Here is an 18,310-nt window from a genome sequence, read left to right as displayed (position 1 = left end):
CTTTCTTTCTTTCCCTCTTTTGTCCTGGGATAATGAAATACAAACTGCCTGAAGACGTAAACCCCTGAAAGCTTGTCGGCTGACCTCGGGAGTGCGTTGGTGTACAATTAGCAATTTTCACAACCTTAAATTGGAACAACAGATTGTCGTAAGGCTCTGCTGTGGCAGTCTTCAAACCACTAAGCAAAGGACTTTTCCTTATGAGAGGGCACAAAATTGCACAATTACGCCTTACAAAAGAAAACCTGATGAGTATGAGCAACACATTCTTTATTCAGATGAAGCAAAAAACCGTTTGTCTGGATTTCAGTGTTTGGTGTGGACCTGGCAAGGAATGCCAGAGTGACTGCAGAGGTCTGACCTTGAAACATGGAGGTGGGAGCATGTTGATATGGGTCTGCAGTAATGCCAGAGGTTTAGAGGAGGTGGCGTTTGCAAAGTGAGCTCACTCAAATGCAGAATAAAGAGTGGGCTCGTAGTGTCAAGAAGCTTGGCAAAAGACACAAACAATCACGCATTTTTTGTTTTTTGTTTTGTTTTGGTTTTTTTTTCAAGAAAAGTGAACTATGACTTAGCCAAGTATGTCTTTTGACGTGAATCCAACAGAACACCCACATCTGGAGAACTTAAAGTGTAACCCCTGCAGCAAAGAGGATCTGAAAAGAAACATCTGCGAATAATGGCAAAACATCTCTTCACAGATTTGTGCCAGACTGATATCATGCAGAAAATATTTAAGCATGGGTGCACTGACTTGTGTTGTTGTTCCTTAATTAGTTAAAAGATGAATTAGTCAAGTAAATATTCAGTTTTTTAAGAATAATTGGTTTAATTAATGAGATTAACGTTATTAATGTTGTCCCAGACCTTCGTCAGTTTTGTTATACATTGTGTATACACAATCACAAAATTCGGCTACTTCACCCATAGTAATCAAAAACCAAGCCTGATATTTTTAGATAGCACCTTAAGGTTCCCTTTCTGACCACCAGTGCTTAACAAATTGATATTGCACAAAGTCCAAACTTCCAACTTTTACATCAAACTGAGCCAATTTAGGCAAGGATCGTCATTGCTGATGGGAGCTGGATCTCTAGCTATAGCCCAGAGATGTAGAGGAGGTGACATTTATAAAAAGGCAGTTTTCAGCTAAATCGGTCGCAGTATCCAATCCCGAGTGCTTCACAGGGTTGTGCACCTTGAACTTTTCCCACAGGGTCAGACTGTCAACACAGAGTTCTGCTGTAACATCCGCTGACGTCTGAGGAAACAAAAACTCAGCTCACAGGAGCTGAACACCCAGCAGATTGAAAATCTGGAGGGGTTTTTTCACCAGAACCAGTAACATCTTGGTAGATTTGACTCCCTCCAACTACGTTATTTCCCCAGAATTGGAATTAAAGTTAATGCGTCACTGTTTTGATGGGAAATACTTGAAACAATCCAAAAATACTAAGAGCTAGAGCATTGCCCCAGGAGACTATAAGTTCAGTATGACAGTGACTTTGTAATCACACGCTGTCACTTTTATTTTTTAGACCCTGTTGATTTAACCTGTTACCTTGCAGCAGTGATAAAAAGGTGTCCACCAGGACAGTGTGACTTCACATCCGAACCCAACCACACCCATCATTGATGCTCACTGTGCTCTGAAATAAAACAGGTTTAAAGCTTTCAGACAGAGAAAGGTATTAAGACACTGCCTTCCATCTGTTGTTGAGTTGCTTTAAAATAATGTCTTCTGGCATATGATGCTGAGATCAGCAGCCCTGAAATAACCCAGCAACCAGGCAGCTCTGCCTCTGACCCTCAGTCTGACAGCCCACATGACTCAGCTGGTCTTCCTGTGAGCTACTTTGTCTTCATGCATCTCATCTTGACTTAGCTCATTTGTCTCCGGCCTAGTTTGCTGTTGTTGTCGAGCTCACTCTTATGTTTTTAACCCGCTTCTCTTTCGGCCTGTTGTGGTTTGATTTAATTTTGTTTCTCAGTGTTGTGATTTATTTGAAACTGCTCCTTTATGGGGCCTTTAGTTGTGTGCCGATTAGCTTATTGCCAGTGAAGCCAAGTGCTTCAGAAGTATCTCCCCAGAAGTTGTTATTAATTAGCAGGAGGAGTCTGGTAGCAGGATGATTACCATGCCATCTCCCTGTCAGGCTGGGGAAAGTCCAGGATTATGCCTCTGTGCCAACAAGCTCTCTTCTGTTCATGACTGTAGTGATTACCATGCTACTAAAGTCTATGCTGGCATAAGACAATAGTGTTGACACACAGGCCTCGATGGAGCTGTCCTCTCGTATCTTCAGTACTTATTACTCTTTGGTATCTCACTCCAGCAGAGCTAGCTCCCTGACACTTCCAGGCCCTAACCCTTCACCCATGACACACACACACGCACACATTCGACAAACCACATTAATGCACACCAACAAGCACAAACATGCACAACTAGGGCACTTGAAGATGCTAGCTGTTGCCTCACTTGAGCTGCAATCCCGTTCTAAGAAGAAAGCAACCTCTCTGTGACTCTGAGGACAATGGGACCATTTCGGCATGCTCTTACACAGTGTAACAAAATCCAAAACAGAAAAGAAAGTTATCTCCAAAAAACAGGTGAAGTCGAGGATAAAAACAGCAAACGTCACATGCCGCGTGGGTGATCCTAATACTCCCACAAAAGTGTTGAATTTAATCCAAAGTTAGAAGTACAATATTCCACAAATCATAATGCCCACCACCAAGAGAAGTAAAATCAATTACACCATGAAATTAGGTGCACGGGTTTACTGGGTAAACTTCAGTTTAAATACTTTGTCTCAGTAAAAGCGTTAAGGAAACTGGATGTCATCAAAAAGCTGCTCATTCTGTTCTTCTGAGCAGGAGAATGCATTCTTCTTTACGCGCCACAGTAAAAACTATCAGGCCCAAAAGAAGTTACCACCTCGATTTAACCAAGAAAACAGGAGGAGAAGACGAGCCTTCCTTTGGATAATTACTGCAGTGGTTAATATGTTTGGGCTGGCAACAGTTTGGGTTATTTAACTGATGCAGTGAGTAACTTCTCATTACTTAAATATGTTGGAAGGCACATTGAAAAGATGTTACTCCATTTTGGAAGCTTTACATTATCAGCCTGGGTGAAGCAAAGAAAACATCTAAGGACATTACTGAAACTACAAAACTGGGTTAAGAACGGTTCAATGAATTATTGAAATCTGGAAAGATACTGTGAACCATCATCCTTGAGGACGGCTGGAAAAATGTCTCGAGTGATTGTGATCGCAAAACTACACGACTATAATGAATAACCAGGTTTTTGTCATCAGTGGATTCTTTTTCTTCCCTGATGGATATATTCCAGGAGAACAAAACCAGGATTCATCAGGGTCAAAGTGTGACAGAGACATAATTTCACCCATGGATTGGCCACCAGAGTTCAGACCTCGAGTCCACTGAACATGTTTGAATGTGCTGGGGAAGACTTTACGCGGTGGTCTGACTCTCCCATCACCAATACAAGAGCTATAGACAGAAATAAATGTTGTGACACTGCATATATTTATCAAAAAGGATCAAAGCTAAAATTTTTCTAGTGTAATATTAGTGTGGATGTTTTTGGCCACGCAGTGTTTAAGTTTACATCAATGATTTGTTTTTTTGTTTTTTATAGAAAGCACAAAGTTATTTTTAATAGAAAAGCTTGATATGTATTTGGTAATCAGTGTATATGATTTCTTTAGACTCCAGTACTTTACAAATGTATTAGACCATGACTAAACATAAGGTTTTAAATGTCACAGCTGCCCTAAATTTTCATTACTGGTATTTAACAAAATCATTTTTGTATTTTTCTGTGATTGTTAATTCCTCATTATGCACAAGCACATGTTAAAATCGAATTATTGTTGAATTATTGTTGAATTATTGTTGTAATACATGATTTTTATAATAATAATATTAAAATAAATGAATAGAAAAGCACACTATTTATTTTTTACTAAGATGCCAAATTACAGTTATTTACTTGGATTCCTGAACAGAAAAATTAGTTTCAGTGATTGAATGTTATGCTTGAGTAATTTCTGACCACTCCAATATACCAGCTCAAATTTGTGTGTAAAAACACAAACTCAGTTCAGTGAATTCAGTGTTTTGTTTTGTTTTTTCATTTTAAATAAGTTTTTGACAGATTTCTAAAACATTTACATGTTCTTATTTTTTATGGCAGGGGAATAAATCTATTCTATTAAAAGTCTGTTAGCACCAAGCACTGTATTTGTTTAACAGAGACCCAAATTACTTACTAAATGTGAAGAAGGAGTTTGAGGAAAACTGAATTATAGTTAAAGAAAATAAATGATTGATAAAGCCGTAACTGAAAATCTTCACTGAACCTGCAGTGCAGAGTGGAGATTTACATTTTAGTCACTGCACACATTTTCCTTTTTTCACCTCTTGCGGTGCTTTGCTCCATAACCACTTCCCTGGCACACAGTCAGAAATCACTTGGACAATGGCTGTTATTAACAGAGCAGTAACAAATAGCTGTGCCCTGCGTGTGTGCACATGTGAACCTCAGTCTGAGGGTGCAGAGATGTGTACGGATGAGCACGTGCGCTAATGAATGAGACACAGGAGACAAATTTCAACGCAGACCAGGCGAGTGAAAAAAGCGCATAATGTATCAAAATAATGAAAGTTATCTCCACCTTTTAACATTCTGGGGATGCTGCCACCATTTCACAGCTCTTTGTATAAACATTCATGGCTTTAATAACTTGGGGAGCAGCGTGGTTATTGACCCAGTCGGGCATTCTCCTCCATTCCTAATCAGCAGAAGCAGAGCCTTGGGCTCAGCATTCCCAATGAGCCACCACATTTACATCCTGCAACACAGCGACGAGCCTGAAAGGGTCAGTGGCCACAGGCTCCTCCATGCCTGCAGTGCCCAACATCATCAGCTGAAGATGGTGTTATTAAATGTGCCTTATAACATGAAGAGATTAGACTCCAATCTTTAATGGATCACTTTACTGCACACTGTGACTGCTTAATTTTTGAAAATATATGTATGACACGGGCTGCTCCATGAAGCAGACTGGATGCAAGCTCGGCGTGGAGATGCATTAATTCTCTCCTCTTAATCTTCAGGTTACTACTTTGAAATTCCATCTATTGGAGCCATCAGAATCAACACTCAGGTAAGATATACAGAGTTTGTATTAGCTGCAAAATGGTGTTGGGAATACTACTTTTGAAAATAAAAGTTAGTAATGGCAGCACTTCTACAGGCTGTTGATTCTTCCCCATCTTTGACGTTAGGAGCACAAAAGATCTTTGTGTAATAATTTGAAGGAATATCATGGAAAATTCCTGGATGTAGTGAATGACAATATGAAGAGGGTTGGTGCAACAGTAGAGGATGTCAGGAAGAGGGTAAGAAGGAGGCAGATGATCTGCTGTTTCGTCCCCTAAAGGGAGCAAATGAAAGAAGAAGAAAACAGTAATGTGAAATCCTTTTTCTGATGTTAGAAGAAAAATGCTGCTAAAACGTTAACAATGAAAGTCATTCTTATTCTATAATTTGACCACTAGCCTTAGCGTGTGTGGCTGGTCACATGCCTGTTGAGTTTAAGTTGCTTAAAGCAGCAGATGTTTATTTGGCAGATAAAAAGCCGTGTAAATACAGAACATTGCACCGTAAAAAAAAAAATCCTAAAAAACCAGTAATATTCTGGCAGCTGGGGCGCCAAAATAATACCATAAAATAACAGAAAATAACTTTCTCATGAAAATACGGTTATTTTCAGTAATGACAATACAGTTTGTTGCCCTAATTTTACATGGGATTTTGCCTTTTTCAAGTGCTTTTAAACATTAAATTAGGAACATTTTAATCTGATTAAACAATGAAATTACCTATAAACAAGGTCAATGAATGCGGCAATATGAATAATAATACTTAAATGTACAGAAATATACAGTTAACAGTTGGTTTAAATAATAATGGATTGCATTTATATAGCGCTTTTTGAGACCCTCAAAGCGCTTTACAATTCCACTTTATAATTCCCCTCTGGCCATCACCAGTAGGTGGTAGTTGAAGTGTCTTGCCCAAGGACACAACGGCCAAGAGTGTCCGAGCCGGGGCTCGAACCGGCAACCTTCTGATTACAAGGCAAACTGCCAACTCTAGAGCCATGATCGCCCTAAATAACGATAATAATAATTATTATTTGATGTAAAAAAAAGTTTATAAGAATCATTTTATATATTTTTCCATAGCATTACATTTGAATTTAACAGTTCCATCTTTCAAATAACGGACACATATTTGTTAAATCATGATACATTTGTGAATGTATTTTAACAATCTAAATATGCATATGTACAGACAAATACTTTTAAAAAACAAGAAAATTATGTTTTATTACATTTACAGTGATTTTACGTTAATTTACATTTGAAATGTAAAATCACAGTCTATTTATGTAAATTTAATGATATTCTAGAAGAACAGTACAAAACTGTAAAATACACAGTAAAATACTTTTATATTACAATTTTCTTTTACAGTGTGCTTAGAAACATCCTACCAGATGAAAGGAACCAATCTAGCTCCTTGTAAGATATCCTACCCTAAAATTTGATTCGGAAATTTGATCAAATGGCTTTTGCTGATCCACCTTGTACAGAAGTTTGCCAAAAGAAGACAATCTGCCACAGCAAAGGGATGCAAATGTTTATACATACAGATTTCCAGAAAGATCTGTACTTTAGCTTTACTTTAATTTAGATGCATATTTTCTCTCAGAACTTCACCTGATTATTTTGTAGGTTAATTATATAATTCCGCTACTGACTCTCCAAATCCTTTTAAGGACTCAAAAGTCCACAAAAGGATATTTTAAATGAAGAACTTAGTTTACTTTTCTCCCATGCTGGCTTTGATGATAATTACACTGTAGCTTTGCTTTCAAGAGTTCCTGAGGAACAGAAGAAAGCACAGCTGGATGGCAATAAATTGGAAGTGACACGAGTTTAGATGTACCGATAACAAATGTGGTCTTTCCATGAGAACATACCTGAACGCTAAGTAAAGTAGAAGGCCCGCAGACGTCCCCTGCCCACCCCATGCACGCACACATACACATTTGCTTAAGGCACTTTGGGCTTCGAGAGGCCCTCGGGATAACCTCATTCTAGCTGGAGAAATTGACTCCATTGTTTGGTGGTGGGGGAGCTGCTCCAAACCCCTCCTCCCCTATGCTCCGCTTCCCACCCACCCCCAGTCCCGGTGAGTGATCAGGCCCTAGAATAGACTGTCAGCTGTTCCATTAACTCTGGCATATTTATATTCTGAGAACCGCCACTTACTCTAATAGGTTTTCTGAAGGTGGGTGACTACAGCTTTCTGTGCAGGCCCAGAAGACACACTGGGGCCAGATGTTATTTAACCACCGTCTGTCCTTCAGTATCACACACTCATCGCGTAGTCTTGCTTAAATATGATGGTACTATTCAAATAGCAGATGGACTACAGAAGGCAAAAAATTATTATTATACACACCATCCTGAGTCATACTTTTATGAATGAATAGTTGAAAATACTTTGACTTATATATCCTGGCTTCTTTGTGTGGGATCTCAGTGGAGCAACAATAACAGTGCAGGCATTAGTTTGGATGTTTGGCTTCTGTGTGACCAGACTGGTGAGTTCACTGTCTGCATTTGTGGGGGGGGAACCACATATCTCCAGTTGCTGACTTTTTATGTTTCCCAGATTGTTGTAGCCGGGCAGAAAATTTCCCCTCTTTATCCTGTGAAAAGGTCTGGCTGTCACTGTCCTGATGGAATATCTCCCTGTGGCGCATTAAACGGGACTTTTATTGAGCTAATAATAGAATAGGTTACGCTTGTCAGCACCTTACTGTTCAGACGCTGGAAAACAAATGGTCAAAAGCACGATACTGAAATAGCTGCGTGCTTATACAGGTCACGCCTTTTGTGTTTCAAGGGTAGATGGTGTCAGGGGTCAGACATTTGCGATATCCTCTTTCGCTGCTGAATGGATGGAAATTTGTCGTTATGTGCAAACTGTTAAATTAACATTTAACCCAGAAGACCTGCTGGGTTTTTTTGTTTGTTTTTTTTGCTGATCCTGTTACATTTAATTATATTGTGGTGATACATGACTTTATGGCTCACTGACTGCTGAGTAGGATACTCAAGAAAAAACAATCTATTATGGCAGAAGTATACAGTTAGTTTTAATTATACAACAGTTTTGCCTTATTCTTCTGGTCTCTGTGAGATTATATTTCTGGCATCCATTTCTTTCCTATGTCATAAGGTCACTTTTTAGCCAGTTAAGCATCTCCTAACAGACACAGATCAATCAGTTGTTTTCAAAAAAGACATCCCAGTTTTTGTTTGAGGTGGCTTCAGACAGCAAAGGAAAATAATGAATATGATGTATTACTAGTAGACTTAACCCCTCACCTCTACTCACAATTGCTGTGGGACGCTATCACATTCCTAGCATTGACAGGAAAGCCTCTGGGAAAATGGCGTGGTTGCACGTCGTGCCATTGACACCCTTAATGTGTTTTTAATAGCTCCTTCATAATGATGAAAAACGGCCTTGAGCGGCTCAGGACTGGAGGCTTTATGGCTCGGCAGGACCGGGACGCGGCTGCTGCTGGTGGCCCGCTGCTTTATGTGGTGATAGAGACGAGGCCGGTCAGGGTCTTGTAGTTTTATGACAGATGAACGTCGGAAGGCTCTTCAAGTTCTCAGCTTTAATGGCAGTACATGACACGCACTATAAATGGCTGTTTGATTATGTGTGAATACTGTAGGCAGTCATACTAGCATTTGTGGTTTTGCTGGTGCAGGAGTACCTGGATGTCCTGGGCCGTCCGATGGTGCTCGCTGGGACTAAAGCCAAGCAGGTGCAGTGGACAAACGTCTACCAGGATGCACTGGTAAGGAAGAATTTATAATCATAATGAATTTATAAGCATATCCTGTGCACGTATAGGCTAGGAGTTGATACACTGACAGTACAAAGCAGTGGCGAAGCCATACTATTTTTAAAGCAGGGGGCACTTTCATTGGCTGGCATATAAAATGGTTTATTTTTTGCAAATCGCCGTAAATCGTCAGGTCACTTTTATTCAATTCAATTCCGTTTCACTGTACCGGTAGTTTTATTTATATAGCATCAAATCACAGCAGTTAACCGCCTATGAGCAAGCACTTGGCAACAGAGGGAAAGAAAAAGTCCGGTTTTTCACAGGAAGAAACCTCTGACAGAAGTTTTCTCTGGGAAGACCAGCCATCTGCCGCAACCTGTTGGGGGTGTGAGGTCTTATAATTTACTAATTTGGGCCTGACTGGTATGTAGAAACACGCTGCGTTCCAGATATGTTGGAACTCAGGACTTATGTTCCTGAAAACATGAGTTTGCCGTTAAAAGAATTCATGTGGCAACAACATTGAGAAAGAAATGGAATTTTGCAAAACAAACAAAAAAAGGGGGCTACGACGTCGTTTATGTGGGGTACCCATACCTTGGTTTATGGTGGCATTAGTCACCCATCTGGCCACCTCTTGCGTTTGCCCCTGGTAAACAGTGTTCTTCATATTTTTGTTGTCATCTATATCTGGTCATGTGCCTTAAGGATACAATTAATTAGATTTCTAATGTGTTTTATTAGGGTTTGGGCCTTGTCATAACCGGCACAATGCCGGTCTTCAACCTCACTGCTGATACTGCAAGCTCTCAGGTAAAAGCAACACTACAACATAGGATGTGACCTTAAAATAGCTGTGCTTTTGCACTTTATCGTTATTATTTAGTAAATATAATGTTTTGGATTTTTTTTTTTTACATCTATCTAGGCAGGTAGGGCTGTAAAGTTACTAAAAACAGACACAAGTTGGAGGAGCAGAAGGATTTGAGGTTTTATTTCTTGTTGTTGACCATCATCAATCATTTGTAACGGTGTCTGCCCAGCTGCTCTTCTATGCAACACCTCCCCCCTGAGGTGACGACAGACATCACAGCAACTCATCTGTACTATCTACTAACATCCATAGATGCATCCAGCTTTCAGTATCCATGACCAAAGTATTTACTCTGAGCTTATCACAAAGGCTTAAAGCTGCAAACCGACTCAGTTTAAGATAGACTGTGAAAATATGTGCTAATCAGATTGCGCACAAAGTGATAAGTCAGAGATGGCATAGAGATGTTCTTAGCACGCTCACGGCACAGCTACCAGTCCTGTGTGATTCTCTGATGCTAGCAGGGGCTGTGGATAAAATGCTTATAATTGCTTTATGTCTTCTACAGAACCAGCTCATCCTTGGAGTCATGGGAGTAGACATTGCAATCAACGAAATCAAAAAGAAGACACCTACATACAGAGTGAGCATGTCGCTGAAGATGTCTCTTGTGTTACTTTCAGATATGTGTGGTTTTTGAATAATTTCACCATTCCCTTTTGTGCTGTGCAGCTTGGAGCTAATGGCTATACCTTTGCCATCGATCCAAATGGTTATGTACTGCTGCATCCCAACCTTCGGCCTAAGGTAGACCCAGTTATTAACACTTCTGTGCATCTAAAGAGTTGTCATTGTAAAATTTTGGACATTATTCCTGCTGACTGATGTTCACCCTCCTCCTCCATCTTCCACTGCTTTCTCTCTCTGTGCAGATCATTAACTTCAGGGAGCCCGTCACTCTGGACTTTTTGGATGCAGAACTGCAAGACAGCAGCAAAGAGGAGGTGCAGAACTATTCCCCTGCAATATCATGACTGTCACCACCTGTGTTTCATGCAATTTGTGTTACATTTAACCTTTTAACTGTCACCTGTTTTCAACCATTTTTGTCTTTCATTATGCACACTCACGCCACAGCCTCTGTGTTTCGCTTGCCTTTCAGATCCGCCGACAGATGATTGATGGCAAATCAGGGCAAAGGAAAATCAAGACGCTCATTAAATCAGTTGATGAGGCAAGTCATCAATATATGAAACTCAATCATGATCCAAAGTAGCACCTTACTGAATGTGTTGTAATGAATTTGAAGCGCTCAGTATGTTTAGTGTCTGTTGTTACTCTCCGATTATCGGAGGTGTGAAGGTTACCTATCGCTGTCTTTTTGTGGTTGCCAACAGAGGTACATTGACGAGGCTGTGCGGACGTACACGTGGACCCCTGTGGAGGGGACAGATTACAGGTAGGTTGGAAATGCAAACATGAATCACCTGACCGTCAGAGAAAAAGATGGCACAACTTGAACCTGTGAGTGAAGTCCAGATTTTACACTTTAAATTCATGAGTGTTGAGTCACAAGTCTCAGATATCTGCTTGACAGCTTCTGCCTATGAATGTTTGTGAACAGTAGCTTCCCTGCATTGATGGCAGCTCGCTAATGAATTTGACTAAAAATTAAAAAGCCACTTCTTTTTCTATCTTTGCTAACATTTCTCAGGAGTAGCGTAAATTAACTGCTTAGTTTACTCATCTCAAAACTCGGTTGAACATTTGAAGTTGCATCATAATGACATTTCCTCTAGGCAACACTCTGCAAATTACAGTTTATGACATTCGGTAGTCCTACAAATGCCTGATTTGTGTTTTTTATTACGTCTGCTGGCTGCGTGCCTAGTCATGGCAGAGTGCATATGAGGCTTTCGCTGCACAGTCCTATTAATATCCAACTCAAATGGATATTCCAGTGTATTTAAGAATCTGTGTGAAACTCAAATAACCCGACATCCAAAGCTCTGCACAGTAGTGTATCCTACATTGTGCAGTTCAAGGCTCATAGAATTTTTTTCTGTTGCGAGCCACAGATATTGTCACAACTTGATTTTTAATCTCATCCTATTATATCTGTGAAGACTTCTATTTTAGGCTTGTGTGGCAACAAAGATCAAGAAATGGGACATCTCTGTCCCGTTTAAATTCTGCTTTCGGCGATGACTGTTTGTACAATTTATGACCTATTATGTCTTAATGATGATGTATTGCAGGGTAAAAGTGACGGTACTTTCACAGTGGCCTCACTAGTATTGGATAAAAATCAGACTCTCTGAGGTGTTTTCTATTTTTTCCATCTTTATTGTTTAGGGTCACTCTTACTGCGTTTACCTGCGTCATTTGTAGCTTCAGATGGCAGCTGTTTCCCGGAGAAAAAGCTTTGATGAACTGATTGTACACAAACTGCTCAGAGCCACTCAGCAGACAAATGCTTCCTGTATTTCTTGTTTCATTAGCATTTCATACAATGCAGGGGTACTTGGTGGTATGATTATTATTAGTTTAATTGTTCTTTATTTATTGTTTTTCTTTTTTATGTCTTGGATTTTATTATCTTATTTGATTATGTGAGATTTTATATTATAATGTAATTATTATTTGTGTGGAGCCCAGGAAGGATTGTTCCATTGTTTTATAGATTAAGGGGAATTCAAATAAACAATAAACAAAGAAAGCAACTGGCTAGTGAATATAGTGGATCTTCATCAGCTAAACTAGTGATTTCCCTAAAGAAAGTTGGCCACAGTTTTAATGGTAATTGTTATCATTGCCAACAGTCTATAGTGTCAAAACTCCCATTGCTGCCTCACTTTGACTCAAGAAGAAATACAGTAAATTCACAATTTCCAGCCAATATGTGAATTTGATTATGATGCTGGTTTCCAACTCTATATTTTTAATCATGGACTACACCAAAGTAGCTTTGGATGATTCAAAATTCCAAATAATCCTTATTTACCTTTAACAGCCCCATCCACTATCTGAAACAAGTCATTTGCACTCTTTCCGCTCCTTTCTTTCGATTGGCTACCCCTCTCTAACAGAAGGGTTGAACACAGCAGATGGCGCTGTTTTACTCAAACCTCGAGTTGTGTATTTGACAGTACAAAGAGCTGTCTGTTTGAGCATTAGAGCCTTACCAATTTATTGGCAGGCCGATATTATTATCAATATTAGCTATAAATGCTGATCGTTAAATAACTAGATGCAGGTAAAAGAATTTTTTTTTTCTGTAAATTTTGTGTGTCTTAAAAGAAAAATATCGGCCAACATATCAGAATATTGGAACTTTAAATCACCAAATACTTGTATCAGCCTTAAAAATCCTATATTGGTATTTCTTGCATATGCACAGACTTGATTTTTTTGAGAACAGAAAATAAGGAAAAGCAAAATAGGCGTGCATTAAAGCACATATCGGCCTGTATTTTGTGTATTTGTGGCTTTTAACATAATCTTGGATTAAATGTTCCTGTTTTTTTGGATCTTGTCACCTCAGTCTAGGGTTGGTACTGCCTACATATAGTGAGAACCACATCAAGGCCAATCTAAGTGACCAGATCCTCCAGGTGCAGTGTAAGTACTCTTGGGTATACCCAACATCCTTCACTCTCTGTCTCTACTACTCTGTCTCTCTTGCCTCTCTGCTCTCCGCCCAATATGACCTTTACGCTCTGGTTCAGTCCTCTGTCCCGGGTCTTCAACATCATCATAGAGAGTGTCCGAGCGGAGGCACCTGCCCAGTCCCCCCCCCCTTCTCCTTCACTCCTTGTCTTCGCTCTATCTATGCTCTCTGATAGGCAGGATCATTCTTGAGTCCCCCCGACTCCTCTTCTGCCCCCGTTCCCTCCTGTCTTCATGCTGTGCTGTAAAAACGGTGATGTTTTTTCTTCACACTGGCTGAAGAAAAAAAACAACTGAACTAACAGAAAGGTGAAAGCTGTGGTCTTACTGTGTTACTCAGGTGAAAATAATGGTGACCTTTGTGCTATTATTTTTTTTGCCAAATGCTCTCGCCTCTTCTTCCACCAAGTAATGATTCTGAAGCATCTGTGTTCAAAGTATTTGATGTTATGGATAACTGTGAAAACATGCATGCTTTTCACTCCTTATGATGATTTTTTAAAAATAATTTTGGGAACTTTTCCTTGTGTTATGTGTGTTATTTTTGATTTGATTTAATTCTTTTGTTAAACTGTGTGAGATGTTTCTCGGCTTTGGAATCATTCGACTGATAAACTCCCACATGGCCTGGGATACTGGCTTGTCAACTGTGGGAGTTTGGGTTTTTTGTGGGTCTGAATGGGGACACGTGTTGTCTCTCTCATTCTTTCTTTGTCCAGACCCCATTACTTCCCTCTTTTCCTGGTGCATTTGATTTTTTCCCCATGGTTATCTCTCATAATTACTGGTTTGTCTTTGCTGTTTTTTTCTTTTCCTAGATTGTCATGTTTTGTTTTGTTTTTCCTTTCTTCCGTTGGTTTCCGTTTCCTCGTTTGCTCTTGCAAATAAGATGTTTGCTCTTCATTTCTTTTTTCTCTCTTGTCTTGTTTGACTTTAATTGGTTTCTTTTTTTTTCAAGAAAACAATATTTTTATTCAAACAGTAATTGAATAAAATATTGTCTGTGATCCTCCCTTCCCACCCGATCCCCTGTTTCTTTTCTTGCTCACTCCTTCTCTGATGGATCCACACAGTGTCATACACCAAGGGCAAGTATACTCCATATTGGTCCACGTTCCCTACCTCTACTTCCTACTCCCTACCGCTTCCTCCCCTTTCCTACACCTCTCATCCTAAACCTCCTCCCGCTGACCCCCTCCCTCCCTTCCCTCACCCATCCTAGCCTGCTTGCCTCTGTTCCTGCCCGTCTTGCCTTCAGGATTTCCTCCCCTTTCCCTCTTTTTTTCTCCTCCACTTTCTCCTCTAATCCCTCCTTCCTCCTCTTCCTTCTCACTCTCTTGCTGCAGCTCAGATCCCACATCTCTCACAGTGGCTCCTCCAGTCCCCAACCTTGACCACCTTCTCTCATATCTCTGCTCCAGAATCAGAAATAAATAAATAATTAAACAAACAGCTGTACCCGAGGAAGACAGATATTCATGTTTTCTGTTAAAACTTGTCTTTTGCTCCCTGCACCTCAGTCCTTTTCCTTTTGTAGATAGCTCCAAACACGTTGTCTACCTTCTTTCCTCTGCCTCTCTCTTCCACTTCATTTGCTTTGACTACATTTCTCTCTTTCCCTCATTTTTCTCTTCCTCACCTTCTCCATTTCTCTTTGGCTCTCTTCTTCTTCTCTTTCCGTATTTTTCTTACAGTGTAGTTTATAAACGTCTTAACTAAGTCTAACACTAAGACTCAGGTATTGATAGATATTTAATTAATTAAATAAATATGTATACATTTTGTGGAATATCTATTGTTATTTGGGCACATCGAGGCCTACTAAAAGATCTGTAATTATTCAATGTAAGTCTGTGCAAGTTACTAGCTATAATAATATATCAGCTATCGATAGTGATGGCATTTTTTTACAGTATAATAGAGATATGTTGAAGTCGTTGATTTTTTTTAAAGGCATCTATATATAAATACACTGTTTGTTAGCTGCAGCAGTATCTCATGGCTGGGAGCATTGCAGCTTGCAGACTGCAGACCTACAGTCTGAGCTGTGTCCTGCCCTCTCAGGTCCTCCCATATTGTCAGGTGTCAGGGTGCCAGTCGGCATGGCACCTCACTTCTATGTCGTCCCTCTGTACCCCCTATCTCCATCAGCTTGTCTCCCTCCCTCCTCACCCCTCAGACTGCCAGGTGCACGGCCCAACGCTTCCTCAGTAAACCTGACCCCGGATGTGCATGGCATTGTGGGCGGAAAACTACCTGGGCACTCTATTTTAGCTCTTCAAATGAATATTTAATTCCTCTTCTGGACACAGTTGCAGGTCACGACTTAATGAGAAAATGACATGTCGGATTCATCGCAGACTCACCTGCTGGTTGATATTTGTGTTCTGTTTTGTCTGTGATAGATTCACTGAAGTTGCCCTTTTGACATGCCCTTCACAATGCAATGCATTTCCTCTGATTATGTGTCTCTCCGAGTCCTCTCTCCTGCCAGTCTGAGGGGTGACCACTTCCATCAGGACCTTCACCCACCTCCCCCTGCAATAGTTGGCCATGTTGATGCCTGCCTGATCTAAAAGCACTCACCGTGGATAACCTGTCTGAGAACTCACTTCCTGACAAATCAAGTCAGTTCTCCGACATCCCAAATATGTTAAATTGAAACCCGACACAATCAGAAAATGTTTGCCGGCAAAATAACAAACCAGAAACCAAAAGTGTGAGTGCTTCTGAAAGTAAAACGGTCTTCCATTGAGTCAGGTTCCTTTTTAGGCACCATATTGGCTAACGCTAGTGTTCCCATGATACCTCAGTGTTGCTATGGTAAACTCCCTTCTGCGTCCCCGCACCTCTGAAGAACAGCTGCTGTTTATCCACAACTCCCCAGTGCTCTGCCCACTGCTCTTCCTGGATAATCTTCCCCTTTCTGTTGCAGATTTTGAGTCACTGCTGCCAAACACTTTTGAGTCTGAAGGACATGTATTCATTGCTCCCAGGTAGCCTTGTCTGTGATTGCTGCCTGTCGTTAATGGTCATCGGTTTTCGGTGCCGTCTTTGCATCCTGTTTTCTTTTCACCTCGTATTTCAAATTTTCTTGTATGGTTTGATTTTACATTTTGAGTGGTGTGTTTACTCATAGTTAAAAGTTCATTTGACAAAATTTATATTTATGAGGAATAAAATTCATTTGGTTTTGATTTTTTTTCATATTTTATTCATAAATTGTATTCCCCAAGTTACACTCATTACACGAGACCACTGAAGACACATCAACCCTTCTTGCCTGCTGCTACTGTGGTGCTGCATGTTTTACACAAATTAAGCATTATTAATGCATTTGCACAATGTATTGTAAGGATTACCGAAGCTATTGGGCAACAAATATCATCTGCATGTGCATACAGCCTATAATATGCTCGGTATTGCAGTACAAGTCCACCTTTTGTTTTGACTGACACCACTATAGCACATTAAAGCTTTGCCATGCGCATGCGGCACACAATAGCATCAAGTAATGTGTGAATGGGTTCGTGCATCTTCCATCTCCATTGTGTGTCCATCTGTGAGGAGCAAGTGAGGCAGAATAAGAGTAACGAGCTCTATTTTTGCCTTTTCTTTGAATTAAAACACTGCGTCTGCTCCTCAGGGAGTACTGCAATGATCTGGAACTGTCCAACAACAACACTGAGTTCCTGCTCAACTTCATTGCTCTAATGGAGAAGGTGACACCAGACTCCAAACAATGTGAGTTTCATTTTCTTTTCACCCGCACAGTAAAGTCACAGTTTGTTCTACATTAAATAATTCACCATGAGCTCGTCTAGTGATATTCTGTAAACATATCCCATAAAAAGGCAAAATAAACAGCAGTGATGCAACTAATAGGTATTTTCTTTGTAGCCAGAATCTGATGTAACCAATTGCCTGTTGCCTAGATACAGTTAAAAAGCATCAGCAAGCCTCACTTCTGCACCTGATGACATGTTTCTTTCTTGTGACGAGCACAGTTTATTTCGAGATAATCCCACATGCATTATCCTGCTGTCACAAATCCTCCAATAATGAAAATGTGTATTAATTCACAGCTGTAAATAGTACGTAACAAATGCAATATTGAGCTTTCGGTGAGAAATATTTAGTAATAACCACAGCAGCTCGGTAGTTTAAGAACATTGTTAGCTTGTTTTGTTTTGTTTGCCAAGGAGGTTATGATTTTGGCAGTGTTTGTGGCTGTAAATACGATGGCCGGAAAAGTTTTGAATGAATTCTGATAGAAGTTTGTAGCGGTGCAGAGTGCGGTCATGTTAAAAATCCAGTATAATTCTGTTTACATCCACTAAAGTCTTCAAAGTCGACTTAATGATATTTTGACCGAAAGCCTATTTACGGGTGTGGTGTCACATTTGATCTTTGACCTGGTGTTCAAGGTCAAAAAGGACAAAGTGATAATAACAATATATAGAGCTATTTAAATATTTGTTTCTTCCTGTGGTTGTTTGTATTGACAGCATATAGGTAAATAGGGAATTATATATCACATTTCAGTTTGCATCCAAATAATCTTATGTTTGACCTCTGACCTCACTCTGACCTGCCTTTCTTTCAAATGTACCACAAAATGTGCTGTAAGTGTTGTCAGGAGAAAGAGAATGAGCTGCCTAGGTGTGCCTGTTATCCATTACCTACTCATACATAATGTTTGTGTAATCGAAGTAAGCGAATGTCATGCTACCCGTATCTGATTTTAACCCTTATCTGGTTTCCGCTCTCGGAGTGCTTCCTGTTTGTATAAATGAAACGTGATTGATAAAGTCATTATTGTTTGTAATTAAGTGTGTTTATTTAGAGC

General features: G+C 39.9%; 1 protein-coding gene across 2 annotated transcripts in view; it reads left to right on the top strand.

Moving 5' to 3' along the window:
• cacna2d2a (calcium channel, voltage-dependent, alpha 2/delta subunit 2a) overlaps nucleotides 1–18,310 on the top strand; it is a 171,639-nt gene that overhangs the window by 141,742 nt on the left and 11,587 nt on the right. The window contains exons 14-25 of one of the 2 annotated variants that reach the window (XM_063473889.1): nucleotides 5,152–5,201; nucleotides 8,898–8,987; nucleotides 9,723–9,791; nucleotides 10,361–10,435; nucleotides 10,525–10,599; nucleotides 10,725–10,796; nucleotides 10,955–11,026; nucleotides 11,190–11,251; nucleotides 13,337–13,413; nucleotides 14,535–14,549; nucleotides 16,397–16,457; nucleotides 17,108–17,205. In XM_063473889.1, the coding sequence (XP_063329959.1) occupies nucleotides 5,152–5,201; nucleotides 8,898–8,987; nucleotides 9,723–9,791; nucleotides 10,361–10,435; nucleotides 10,525–10,599; nucleotides 10,725–10,796; nucleotides 10,955–11,026; nucleotides 11,190–11,251; nucleotides 13,337–13,413; nucleotides 14,535–14,549; nucleotides 16,397–16,457; nucleotides 17,108–17,205 (816 nt within the window). The remainder of the gene's footprint in view (nucleotides 1–5,151; nucleotides 5,202–8,897; nucleotides 8,988–9,722; nucleotides 9,792–10,360; nucleotides 10,436–10,524; nucleotides 10,600–10,724; nucleotides 10,797–10,954; nucleotides 11,027–11,189; nucleotides 11,252–13,336; nucleotides 13,414–14,534; nucleotides 14,550–16,396; nucleotides 16,458–17,107; nucleotides 17,206–18,310) is intronic. The other variant, XM_063473890.1, reaches the window with a different exon arrangement.

The sequence above is a fragment of the Pelmatolapia mariae genome, linkage group LG5 (assembly GCF_036321145.2).
Source record: "Pelmatolapia mariae isolate MD_Pm_ZW linkage group LG5, Pm_UMD_F_2, whole genome shotgun sequence".
Lineage (NCBI taxonomy): Eukaryota > Metazoa > Chordata > Actinopteri > Cichliformes > Cichlidae > Pelmatolapia > Pelmatolapia mariae.
The sequence above is the reverse complement of the archived record's forward strand: the minus strand, read 5'-3'. Positions and strand labels throughout refer to the sequence as shown.